The sequence below is a fragment of the Centrocercus urophasianus genome, unplaced genomic scaffold, assembly GCF_019232065.1.
Source record: "Centrocercus urophasianus isolate 14NV4802_14NV808 unplaced genomic scaffold, USGS_Curo_1.0 seq_11, whole genome shotgun sequence".
NCBI lineage: Eukaryota > Metazoa > Chordata > Aves > Galliformes > Phasianidae > Centrocercus > Centrocercus urophasianus.
The window spans coordinates 85,777,316-85,790,481 of record NW_024884253.1 but is presented as its reverse complement, the minus strand read 5'-3'; the positions used below and the strand labels follow the sequence as shown (position 1 = coordinate 85,790,481).

General features: G+C 41.9%; 1 protein-coding gene across 1 annotated transcript in view; it reads left to right on the top strand.

The window, feature by feature from the left end:
- MBOAT1 (membrane bound O-acyltransferase domain containing 1) overlaps positions 1 to 12,315 on the top strand; it is a 58,537-nt gene extending 46,222 nt beyond the window's left edge. Inside the window, exons 9-13 of the mRNA XM_042808731.1 lie at positions 2,015 to 2,118; positions 5,052 to 5,116; positions 7,656 to 7,788; positions 8,972 to 9,123; positions 10,601 to 12,315. Coding sequence (XP_042664665.1) covers positions 2,015 to 2,118; positions 5,052 to 5,116; positions 7,656 to 7,788; positions 8,972 to 9,123; positions 10,601 to 10,733 — 587 coding nt within the window. The 3' untranslated portion in view covers positions 10,734 to 12,315. The remainder of the gene's footprint in view (positions 1 to 2,014; positions 2,119 to 5,051; positions 5,117 to 7,655; positions 7,789 to 8,971; positions 9,124 to 10,600) is intronic.
- The last annotated feature ends 851 nt before the right edge of the window (positions 12,316 to 13,166 follow it).

Here is a 13,166-nt window from a genome sequence, read left to right as displayed (position 1 = left end):
GTTCATTGCAGGGGATTTGGACTAGATGACTTTCAGAGGTCCCTTCCAACTCTAAGAATTCTATAATTCTGTGATTCTACCTTGGTCAGAAGAGACAGTCAAAGGAGAGCGTAACCCCTCTGACATATAAGAAGGGAAGACTGGCTTCAACAGAAATGGAAGAGACTGAGGTACTTCACAAGCGCTTTGCTTCAGTCTTCACTGGGATTCAAGCTTCCCACACCTCTCATGTTCCTGAACTTCTATGTGGAGATCATGGGAGCAAAATCTCTCCCATTGTAAGAGAAGAGCAAGTCACCCCCTCATGAGGCTGAAGGGGCCTGTGGGGCCAGGTGACATTCTTCCTAGAATCCTGAAGGGACTGGCTGATGCAGTAGCCAAGCCATTCTCCATCATATTTGAAAATTTCTGTCTGTCAAGTGAACTCCCTTGTAACTGGAAAAAGGGAAACATCACTCCCATTTTTTAGAAAGTGAGAAAGGAAACCCAGGAAACCACAGGTTGATGAAACCTCTCTTCTGTGCCTGGGAAAATCATGTAACAGGTCCTCCTGGAAGCTGTGTTAAGCCACATGCAAGATGAAGAGGTGACACAAGACAGCCAGCACAGCTTCACCAAGGGTAGATAGTGCCTGACCAATCTGGTGGCCTTCTGCGATAAAGTGACAGCATTGGTGGACAAAGGAATGGCAACTGATTTTGTCTGTCTGGAGTTGTGCAAGGTCTCTGACATGGTCCCACACCACATCTTTATCTCTTAATAGGAGAAATACAGATCTGAAGGTTCGGCTATTCAAGGAAAAAGTGTTTGGATGGTTGCAGCCAGAGGGCTGTTGTCAATGGCTCGATGTTTGGAATTGTTTAGCTTGGAGAAGAAAACGCTCTGGGAAGACTTCATAGTGGCCTTCCAATACTTAAAGAAAGCTTATGAACAGGAGGGAAAACAACTTTTTACATGGGTAAATAGTGATAGAACAAGGAAGAAGAAATTATAGAATCACTAAGGTTGGAAAAGACCTCCAAGATCATCTAGTCCATTCATTCACCTATGAACAGTATTTTCCCACTAAACCATGTCTTGCACATCTTGAACACCTCCAGGGACAGTGACTCAATCATCTCCCTGAGCAGCCCCTTCCAGTGCCTGACCACTCTTTCTGAGAAGAAATTTTTCCTGATATCCTCCCTGAACCTCCCCTGGTGCTACTTGAGAGCATTTCCTCTAGTCCTTTCGCTACTTACATGGGAGAAGAGGTCAACTCCCAGCTCACCACAACAACCTCCTTTCAGGCAGCTGTCGGGCAATAAGGTCTCCCTTGAGTCTTCTCCAGACTAAATTCCAGTTCTGTCAGTCACTCCTTATAAGACTTGTGTTCTAGACCCCTCACCATCTTCGTTGCCCTTCTCTGGACACGCTCTAGAGCCTCAATGTTATTTTTGGAACGAGAGGCTCCAAACTGAGCAGTACTCAAGGTGCGATCTCACCAGCGTTGAATACAGAGAGATGCTCACCTCCCTGCTCCTGCTGGCAACAATATTACTGATACAAACCAGGATGCCATCAGCTTTCTTTGCCGCCTTGGCATGCTGCTGGCTAATGTTCAGCCAAGCTTTGACCAACATAATTCCTTCCACACAGTATTCCAACTGCTCTGCCCCAATCCTGTAGTGTTGCCTGCAGTTGTTGTGGCTGAAGTACAGGACCTGACACTTGGCCTTGCTGAACCTCATCCCGCTGGCCTCAGTCCAACTATCCAGCCTGTCCAGATCCCTGAGAAGGGCCTTCCTACCCTCAGGCAAATTGACAGTTCCTCCTGACTTAGTGTCATTTTCAAATTTACTGAGGGTGTACTCAATCCCCTTATCCAGGTCATCCCTCTGCCAAGACAAACTTGTTTTTGAAGGAGAAGGTACAAAGTCCTACAAAGATGGCTCTAATGTTTAGTGCCATATGCAGCTGCAAGAAAACACTTCTCCAGCAGTCTGATTTGACCCGTTTTGCTTTCGTATTGCAGCAGATGCAGTCAACAATGCAGCTGGGTATGGATTCAGTGGAGTTGACGAAAGAGGTGCTTTCCGTTGGGACCTGTTGTCCAACTTAAATATCTGGAACATTGAGGTGAGTTAAAGGAGTAGCCACATTGGCATGTCGACAGATAAATAAGTGTGATAGTGGGGAGATTGTTTGCTGGAATGAAAGAAAATCCATGCCACCAGGCTGCCTATCTTTAATTTGGAGAGGTTTTGTATTTTATCTGTTGGGCAGATAAATAGCATCTGTTACACAGCCTTTGTAATGCTCTATATCCAGGTTGCAATTGTAAATAGTTTATAGAGGGCTAATAAATGATTAATCAGATGTTTAATAAATGAGCAGTCAATTACTGTAGATTGTGGCTGAGTTCAGTGGGTCAATAAATTGCTTGGAGCTATGATTCTTCACCATCTGCGGTGTATTCCATCCATCTACTTCAAGCAGAATTCTCCTTTCATAACCCAGTTGAGATGACTGGTGGTAGTGAGAGAGAAGCTGTCATCAGCAGAAAATGCACATACACATGGAAGAGCTGAGTTCCTGCCCATGGCTGGAGTATCTCTTCTAAATAGGGACAAGCAGGGGTGGGAGCTGTAACAGATACAGGGAAACCTGTATGGAAACTGTCGAGGCCATGCTGAGCTTAGATGGCAGCCGATCTGGAGCTCTATTCTGCAAACCATGTGCTTTCTCAAACATATATCACATGTTTTTCTTGTTACTGCAGCATGTTTTTAATGTCTATGAGTCTTTTGTAAAATATTTGTATTTTTCCTTTGATTAGGAAATGGCCAGCATCATTATTTATTTGCTCCAAAGAATATTCTCTTAATGCCAGGGGGATGTGAAAATGTTCACGTCTGAAACTGTTTTTTTCTAAAAGCTGCTTTTCATTAGAAATGAGGGGGAACTTCTCTCTGTAATTCTGTAGTTATGCTTTTAAAAGGAAAAGCAGATAAAAACAATTTGATTGCTTCATGGCCGAGTGACCTGTGACTAAGCAAATGTGCTGTAATAGCTCTTCTCAAAAATGAAGCAGCTCTTGCGATTCTTAGTTGAAAAATGTTGAAAGGTGCCAAAGCTGTAACTATCTTTGTACATTCTCTCTTTCTCAAAATCATTTATCTGTTTCTTTCTCTCTTCACTTATTTTTTTATTATTATTATTTTTGCTGTAATCCTGTGTACACTTCTCTCACTGAGTGGTGCAGAATACACATCCCAGAAATGCTTTATGCTCCTTAATGTTGACAGCACCCTAAGTACCGCCCTGAGGTCTTGAATCAATATCTAATTTGGTTTAGGGGCAGGAGACAATTCCGAGCTGGATGGGCTAGGGCAATTCATGTTGAAAGGAGGACAGTGAAATGCAGGCAGTGCTCTTCATTTGAGTTAACAAAGTAAACAGGAACTTTTCTCTACCTGCTGAACGATGGGCCCCGTAGAAGCTTTCTCCTTTACACAAATAATAGGGAGAAATATAATAATAGGGAGAAATAGTGGAGAAATTATCTCCAGGATTGTAAAGCAGAGGAGTCACGCTAGCCTCAGAAGCCCTGCCAGGTGTGATGATCTACTGTGCCTTTGCAAATTTCCCAGTTTTATTTGAGAGAGCATCTGAGTCAGCAGGAAATAAAACATCCTCAGTTGGTTTGTTCATGTAACGAGAAGAGAGGCTACAGACAGTGTCACTTCACGTAAGCTTTTCTTTGTGCACCAATGGCAGTTCTGGGAGTTATAGTTCAAGTGTGACTGTACAGTACATTTTAAGCAGGAATCACCAAGTTTTTGTGTAAAACTATATGAGGATTGGGAACTTACGTGGTAAATATGACTACAAACTGAGCTGATTTGTAGTAGTCAGTTGAAGACAAGCATGTAACAGGAGTTGTGAGGGAATTAAAATGTGACAAGTGCTTAAACGTGTTGTGGGGAATTTGAAGAAAACCTTGGCAGCATACATATTCTGGCAGCCAGTGTTCCCTTTCTTTCTTGCTGGTGTGAGGGGAACTTAAAGGCAGACAAAAGACAGTGTCATTATTAGTTGGATGAGAAATTACTCTTTTCTGGGCTTCTTTTGCTGCAATTATGCAATTAAAATGTGGCAGTACTGCATTGGGAATTGCTAATCATTTTTAACTTTATCATCAGAGTGTGAAGAGCCGATCTTCAGGATTCTTGTGTGAAAGCACAAATATATCTGAATATTTCCCCTCAGAAACCTTTGTCTTTAGTCCTTCTTCTTAGCGTTCATTTGACTTCACCTGATAAGACAAAATGATGTGGTTTTACTGAGTCACTGGAGACTAGTTATTTATCCCTACTTGATGAGGAGATCCAGGGAGGTTGCTGTCGTAAAGCATGGAGCAAGGGGGAGTGGGGTCAGGGAACCACCAGAGATGGGATTGGCTAGGATTAGAGGAGCTGATGCTGGACAGGATCCAGCAGTTCCCTCAGATTAGGGGAACTGATGCTGCGAGGAGGTACAAATAGTTCCCCCAGGACCCTGGAGTCCACTCCAGTTTCTCAAGCTGGAGAGTAGATTGAAAGCTAGGTTCTAAATTTAGTCTTGTCATTACTCTGTCCACGTTTTTCCAATTTTCCTCCTTCTCCAAATAATAATGCATTTATTTTCGTTTTCATAACACTTTGTTTTAATGGCAGTCTAGGGAATTCCACACTGTGTAATGGGTAGCAAAATCTCTCTTCCAGAAATGAAGCTGCTTATAGGGAAAGCCAAACTTTAAAAAGCAGAAAGCTCTTCACATTTCCCGTCGTTTGAAAAATAATCAAACATATTTAAATTTACAAAACAAAGCAAATGCCAAGTGTTAGCAGCAATCAGCCTAGTTAATTCCATCTCAAAATATGTTAGTGTAATGATGGACTGTGGCACAATCCTCATGATAATCAGCCACTGAAAGGAATATTTTTCATGTCTATCATTTCTCTAATCTAAAATGCAAGTATTATTTTACAGGTTTCAATACTAACATTTCACGTGAACTTCTTTCTTAGACTGCAACAAGTTTTAAAATGTACATTGAAAACTGGAATATTCAGACAGCTGCCTGGCTAAAACGGTAAGTGCAGTGGAAGAGTAATTTGCTTGGGTTTACACATCCTGAAAAAAACTGACAGTGAATCTCCATACGTCTATAGTCTTTTGTTCTTTCTTTGTTCCCTCTGCCTATAACAGTTAGTGGAATGTAGTGCTATTTGGTGCTATAAAAGAAAGCTGTGAGGTGACCTCATTGTGGCCTTTCAGAATCTAAACGGGAACTACAGGAAAGAAGGAGACAGACTCTGGAGCAGGGTTTGTGGTGATGGAGCAAGGGCAATCATAGAAGGGCCTGGATTGAAAAGGACCACAACGATTTTAACCACAGTTCACCACAGTTCCAACCCCCTGCTCTGTGCAGGGTCACCAACCAACAGACCAGGCTGCCCAGAGCCACATCCAGCCTGGCCTTGAATGCCTCCAGGGATGGGGCATCCACAGCCTCCTTGGGCAACCTGTTCCAGTGCCACACCACCCTCTGGGTGAAAAATTTCCTCCTAATATCTAACCTAATCCTCCCCTTAGTTTAAAACCATTCCCCCTTGTCCTGTCACTATCCACCCATGTGAACAGTCATTCCCCCTCCTGTTCATATGCTCCTTTCAAATATTGGAAGGTCATAATGAGGTTTCCCCAAAGCTTTCTCTTCTCCAAGCTGAACAATCCCAGTTCCTTCAACCTTTCCTCACAGCAGAGCTGCTCCAGCCCTCTGCTCATCTCAGTGCCTCCTCTGGACCCGCTCCAAGAGCTCCACGTCCTTCCTGTGCTGGGGGCCCCAGGCCTGGATGCAGCACTGCAGGTGGGGCCTCACAAGAGCCGAGCAGAGGGGGACGGTCACCTCCCTCTCCCTGCTGGCCGTTCCCCCTTTAATGCAGCCCAGAACACAGTTGGCCTTCCAGGCTGCAAGCGCACACTGCTGGCTCATGGCCAGCTTCTCATCCACCAGGACCCCCAAGTCCTTCTCTGCAGGGCTGCTCTCAAGGGGTTCTTCTCCCAGTTTGTATAAATACCTGGGATTGCCGCTGCCCAAGTGCAGCACCTTGTACTTGGCCTTGTTGAACCTCATTAGGTTCTCAGAAGCTCAAGGAGGGTAGATTTAAGTTAGGAAATCAGATTAAGGTTATAAGGAAAAAATCTTTTACAGCAAGGGTGATGAGGCACTGGAACAGGTTATATGGTGTTGTGATTGATGCCCCATTCCTGGGCACTTTCAAGGCGAGGCTGGATAAGACCCTGGGCAACCTGGTCTAGCAGTGGTGTCCCTTTTCGTTGCAGGGGAGTTGGACCAGATGGCCTTCAGAGGTTCTTTCCAATTCTAAGGATTCTATGATTCTAAAAAGTTTTATTCCTGCAAATGTAAAATGTCCACTCTTTATATATGAACAGCAAAGCCACAAATGAACAGTTCAGATCTTCCAAAGCAAAAAGTAAAAGCATTTTGCTGGCATCTTTTAGGCTGCTCTTTGCCTTCAGTGTTCTTGCTATAGTAAATTATGTTTTCCATGCATGTTACTATCAGAATCAAGCTTCTTTGGGTCACTGGGATCCAATTCAATTAGAACTTGGAGAGAAGGCCAGATCTTCAGACTGTAGTCCAACTTGGAGTTATCACAAGACGCTTGCTACTGAGCCTCTGTTTAGGATATGGAGAAGAAGTTTCTTATTTTAAACCTTGTCTGTTGCTCATGTAAATACTAGCATAAGCCTAGATTTTGTAGCTAGATCTATCTCCTGTTGCTTATTACACTTCTTGGCATGGTTAAACCTCAGAGTACAGTCAGTTAGTGTAGCGCCTGAAATGATGGCACTACATCGTAGTTGTGATACGTTGTGATTATCATTACTGTTTTTGTTGTTAAATGTTATTTTACTATCTGCTAAGTTAATTTTACTATCTACAATTTTTCATAATTCAAATGATGTGGTAGGAAATGCATTATTTTGACTGTTTTCTTTGAAACACAACATTTCATTTAAAACTCAGGTAAATACACAGACTTGCCAGTGTATTCTTGAACTGGTATCATTCACTTGCATCTTTGAAGTAAGCTTTCGGGCTGCTAAAGTTAGCAGGAATTCCCTGCTTTACAATAGCCAAAGGTACTCCCTGTTGTTCCTAACTTCTCTCAGATGACAATGCCTAAAAATGCTTTTGTTTGCCAGGAAAGGGTGGGCTGATGATGTCTGTTTGTCCTTCTACATGTTCTTGATTCACCATCAGAGTTTTGTTTTTTGTAGAGAAGTGTGTAATTCCAGTACGGAGGTGTAACAGTGAATGAGAAATCTTGCCTGCTCTCTTCCATTTTAATTACTTGATTGGTATGAGTGCTGGAAGTATTTTTACAGGTGCTTTTTGGATATTGATTGCATAAAAGCTTGCTAGCTCTTTCTTGCTAACCTTCCAAATAAATGAAGAGAGAATGGCTCATGTCCTGGTCTGTAACTGAGACAAGATGAGACGTGTAAGAAAACAGTGAGATGTTAACAACTGAGAAGGATTTGAAGTGCAGTTTCCATTCTTCTGCTGGATTCAGCTACTTGTTTTGTTTTCTTCTTCACAGTGTTTGTTATGACAGAGCTCCTTGGTATCCTACGGCTTTAACATTTGTCCTGTCGGCCCTGTGGCATGGTATCTATCCTGGATATTATTTTACGTTTCTCACTGGAATCCTTATCACACTCGCAGCCAGAGCAGTATGTACCTTTTGTTGTTCTCTTCCAAGGCCCTCAGTAGATGCTCTCCAACTATCAACTGCAGGGACCACCCTGGCACATTCAAGCAGCTTATCCCTGCTGTGAGCTCTCTGTCATGCCTTTGCAGGGGTCGATGTTCAGTGCAACTTTGTTCTTTGTTAATGCTAATTACCAAGTATCCCAGTAGTTAGTCAGCACTAATTTTGTCTGTGCTGCGATGCTGCCCCTGGCTGTCAGAGAAAGCATTGCATGAGTGTACAGTTAGAAGTTTGGTAGTGCTACCGGCTAGGTGAATGCAGGCAAAGTATTTTGGCATTCAAGGTTAAGCTTGAGTCCATACTTCTGCTAGTTCATGCCCTGTGTGTGTGCTGACTTGCAATCAGCTCTAAGCACAATCTTTCAGAAGACTCTGTGATGGGCTGAGCATTAGCCTAATTTGGACTGCTGTCATGTTGATGCAGTAAGCTGGGCTCTGTTTATGGACCTTATCTTGAGTAGAGTCACCAAAGGCCACACAGATTTTGTGAGCCACTGATAATGCATTTATCACTGGTGATCCATCAGGCTGAACCAGCCTCTTGGGAGGGGCTGGGAAGCACCACTATTGACTTGGAGTTTGACTATGGATAGATAATCAGGTCAGTTTGAAAGCTGCATTAAACTAGCAGTCAGTATTAGCCCCTATGGCTAGAGCACCTTGCTGAGCATGCTATCTTAACATGTGCTTTGCCCCTCATTTATGAGGATCCATTCCAAAGCTAAACCAAAATCTGTGGAGAGCTGAGTACGCCTGCCAGTATAAACACACACTTGTTCATTTGAAGTGACTGTTTCACAGTTGATAAGCAGTACTAAAACAAAAACGGGAGAGAGGAAGATCAAATCATAACAACTTCCCTCCCCAAAGGTATTGTCCAGGATACATAACATGAGAGCCTTCTCTGGTGAGTATAACAGAAGAAAATGGGACACTTTTTTTTTTTTTTACCACAGATTGACTGCAGGATCTTAACATGCCAGTCAATGCAATTCTGCCTGCTTTTCTACTCTCAGTGCTTTCCATGCTAACGTTCACTGGAGAGTGCTTATTCACTGGAATGTGTTCTTATTGCAGTATGTTTTTGTGACTTTGCCTAAGAAATAATTTTTTGCTCTTTTCTGTTTATTTCTCCTGGACTTTCAGATAAGAAACAACTTCAGACATTACTTCCTCTCATCAGTGCCTCTCAAGATGACCTATGACGTTGCCACCTGGGTTGTCACGCAGCTCGCAGTGTGCTATACTGTTGCACCCTTTGTGATGCTGGCTGTTGAGCCCACAATTAAGTTTTACAAGTAAGTTCTCTCTTCCTGACTACAGCACTCCAGCCCAGCATGGGCAGGATATCTGATAAAGAAGTTATTTCTGCACTCCTCTGACTTAAAAAGATATGAAGGGCAAGGCAGAGCTCTTCTTGCTTACTTCTCAGTCTTTCTGTGTTCTCACTTCATCTGATTTTTCACATACTCAGCTTCCTTTTTCAAAGCAATCAGATCTCAACCACCTTCAGCAGTGGCCAAGGCTGGAGAGGCTAAGAATAATGTGAGTTGGCAGTAGGAAGGGCTCGGTGAGATGAGAACAGGTTTCCAGCCGCCAACTGCGTGGAGCAGAAGAGCAGACTGATAAGGAGGGTGCAACACTTTTCCATGCACCATATTAATGTCTACATTTTCTTCTTTCAGGACATTTATAAATTCTCCGTATGCATAAAGTTTGTTCCCTTTGTGCTACAAAAAGTCATTCCACGTAGTGAATATTAATGTGAAATTACATTGCTAGCCTTAAAACAACAGAAACAAATATATGTAACTAATTTAGTACTACTATGCCAGTATCCAAAAAAAGGTACTGGATACCCAGGTTTTGAATGAAGGAAATTATTTTCCACCTTTGTTCCCAGCTGGATCATCAGTTTAGTATTTTTTTGCCCCAGTGAATTTTAAAGTAATTAACACTTAAATGCAGAATCAAGGAAATTTTTGGCCATTGGACTAGGACATGAATTTTTGGGGCTTTGATACCCAACAGTGGTAGTAGGCACCTTGTGAGGATAGTGATAACTACAGCAAAAAGCATGAGACCATACAAAGATGCATCTCCACTGTTAAGAGCTGGACCATACTGTTCCCAAAATGGTACCTCTCCAAGCAGCCACAGCCTTGTGTGGTTAATCTAAGTAGTTTTGGTTTCTGTTCAGTCTTGTGCATATGAAGTTATTTGAAATAAAAATATTTGATATTTACTGAGATATCACAGAAAGGTGTCTCTGAGTAGTTGCCTTCAAAAACAAGACCCTCCTATAGCTGCCAATATCTTACCTTCCTCAGGTAAAAACTGAATGTTTTGGTTTATTTCAGATCTCAGCTTTTGAAATAATTTTTTTTCTTTCCCATTCAGTTGATTATTTTATTTTTCACTTGTACAATCTGATGTTCATGTAGGATTTATTTTCAGAACATAGCCCTGCGTGCTCTAATAATGAAAGAGAGACAGAGTGAATCTAGGGTTGAATTATGCAGGCATTCTGAGCTCTCAGACTTTGGATTCTGGAGTTAGCTGACTGATTCGTTGCCTCATTAACATCTATGGCAACACTTTCATTGATGCATAGGCTGGGTGAGACTCAGGGTTTTATTTTGGTGCTTACTAGGTCATGTTCATGAATTCTGCACTCATCCAGTAGCACTAAATTCTACATGGGCTTAATGAGGTCACTCAGTTTATGTTACTACCAACAAACATATAATATTCTCTTTCTGTTTTTATTCCCAGGTCTATGTACTTTCACATGCACATTCTGAGCATCTTGGTTTTGCTTTTATTACCAGTCAGACCTCAAACCCACTCTGTAGGAAGGCCTCAAAATCAGACCAACCAGAACTCTGTTGAGAGCAAAGACAAATGATATCTCCAAAGGAAATTGCCAACACAGGGAAACAATCTGTCATAATGGAAACAAAGAAGAAGACGGGAGTGACGGGTGTTGAAGTACAAGTGGCATTTATCTAGGTTATCTTAAAATCTTACTGGACAGGGCAGAAGAGAGCCTGAAAGACTGCTTTTCAAATGATTCCAGTTAACAGAGATTTACAGGCTATGTTTACAGGCTCACGGGGCATTCTGATTTTTTTATTAAGTATTTTTATGAAATGTTTTTATATATTTAAACTTTTTCACACAGGCATTTTTGCCCTTTTACAGAACTATACAAATTATTAATCAAGAATCTGGTGTTTAAAGGGACAGGAAGCAGCAATCACAGAGTTAAATCTGCTGCCTGATAGTCTGGTGCTGGGAATGGCCGACAGGAGGGCTTCTTATATACTGGCTGAGTAAAGAGATGGCATGAGCAAAAAACTACAGAAAGGAGGAGCTCAGTGTGCTGGTGCTGCTTCTGCCTGCTTTCTGGCAGGGCAAACCCCAGTGTGAGGGATGAAGCTTGAGCTCAGTGGCAAGGGTATTTCACATTCCTCCAAGTGGCACCTGCTAGCATGAGGGCATGACAAGTCCCTTGGGAATAGGTGTCTGGAAACACTGTCATCTGTCTAGACCAACATCGAAAATCGAAAGACTAGCAAAAGAAGGGATACACACCCTGTACAGTTGGGCTTCTCTAATGATACAGCTGGTAATCATTGCTACATCAACATTACTTTGCAGTTTTACAGTGATGCAGCACTTTCATTTCAGTACAAAAATAACTGAGAAGCAATGCAAGTTTTGAGTTCCGGAGCTCACGGTTATGAGTTAAATCTAAAAAGGGTTTATAATGGATCAGACCGTTCTACTCAAAAACCTCCTATCTTGTAGAGGGGTTACTTTCCAGCATGACTACACTAAAGCAAGATCTAAACAGTAATTTTCTTAGGAATCATAACTAATTCAGTACAAAATAAAGATTGTGATGGGTTATGAGTATCACAGGAGTCACAACCAGGTCCTTGTGCGATCTCAGAGAGTGACTGAGCCTTTCAGTGCTTGTGAAGTCCCTCTCTTACAGAGACATGAGGTTTCATTTATAAAGGTTTGTTGTGCTTTGGGATAACTTGCTGCAAAGAGCTTTTATTGTTTTTGTTTGTTTTTATCCTCTTACCCAGGAAAAACAGACTGACAGAACACATCAAAACAAGCATAAGCTAACAAAGAAAGAAGCAAACAAAACTTTTCCAGGAATATTTTTCTCAGGATTTTGTAGCAGCAATTCCCTTGTTAAAGTATTGGTACTTTTTGATCATGTAACCTGCATGATTGAGAGAAGAATCTGCTGTTTACTGCACTCTGATATTCATGCAAATGAAAATTTTACAGAGTTCCCATGTTTTGGGAGGAAACAAATCAATGAAACCAGAACAAGGTTAAAAAGTGTTTGATTTTCTTTTCTCTGGTGGGAAGATTTTGTCCTGTGATCACCTCATGATTTAGATATTTTATTCGCTAATTTATTTGGAAGGCGAGATGGCATTAAAAGATTGTTCTGAATAAACAAAGTGCTTTGTGTCACTGCCTGCCATTATCAACAGAAGTCAAATGTGAAAATGGGTGAATGAGTCTGCACCTTTTGAACTCTGCATGTCTGCTGGATTGAATGGGCAGATGTGTTTTAGGTCATGCTCCTGTTGAAACAGCGACAAGAAACTCCCCGTGTATTTCTATGGATGCTGAACCTGCCCCTAACTTGGCTGGTCCTCATTTGTCCTTGTAGTACCTCTCTGATGGGTATTGTATGAGAGGCCAGGCCTTGTCAGTGGGGCACCTTCTGCAGTGTTTCATGGGAGTGAAGTGTCTTAACTCTAATGCCATCCACTTCTGCTGTAGGTTTCAGCTTCTACAATGCTAGCGAGCAAACTCATATCCTTTCATCTCGTATTCTCAGTCTGCAGTTCTGCCTGAAAACATTCTGGGCTTGAATAAACACCATTCATGGGAGTTTGTATTATTTTGTGAAATAAATTTGAAATGTTTTTTTTTTTTTTTTTTTTTTCCAGGACATTGCATTGTAAGGAAACTAGCAAATTGAATTAGTCTCAAAGCTGGGGAAAAAAAAATAATCTAAAATCTTTACTTTGCTACTGTAGACTGGGCAGCTTACATGGCAGCCTTGCAAAGCTAGTGCTGGGCCTAAATAGCTGTAAAACATTCCTTTGAAAAAAGGCATTCACTTTGGAACTGCCTTTCTAAATCAGTTGCACTGAGTCTCCCTGTCTTTGTTATTTTCTCAGGGGGAAGAAACTCCTGCTTTATAGAAAGACTGCAAACAGTCACCACTAGCTGGGGGACTGCTAGCAGGAACTGACATAAAGAGCCAAAGCAGAAATGCAGGTTACAAGTGTTAGAAACT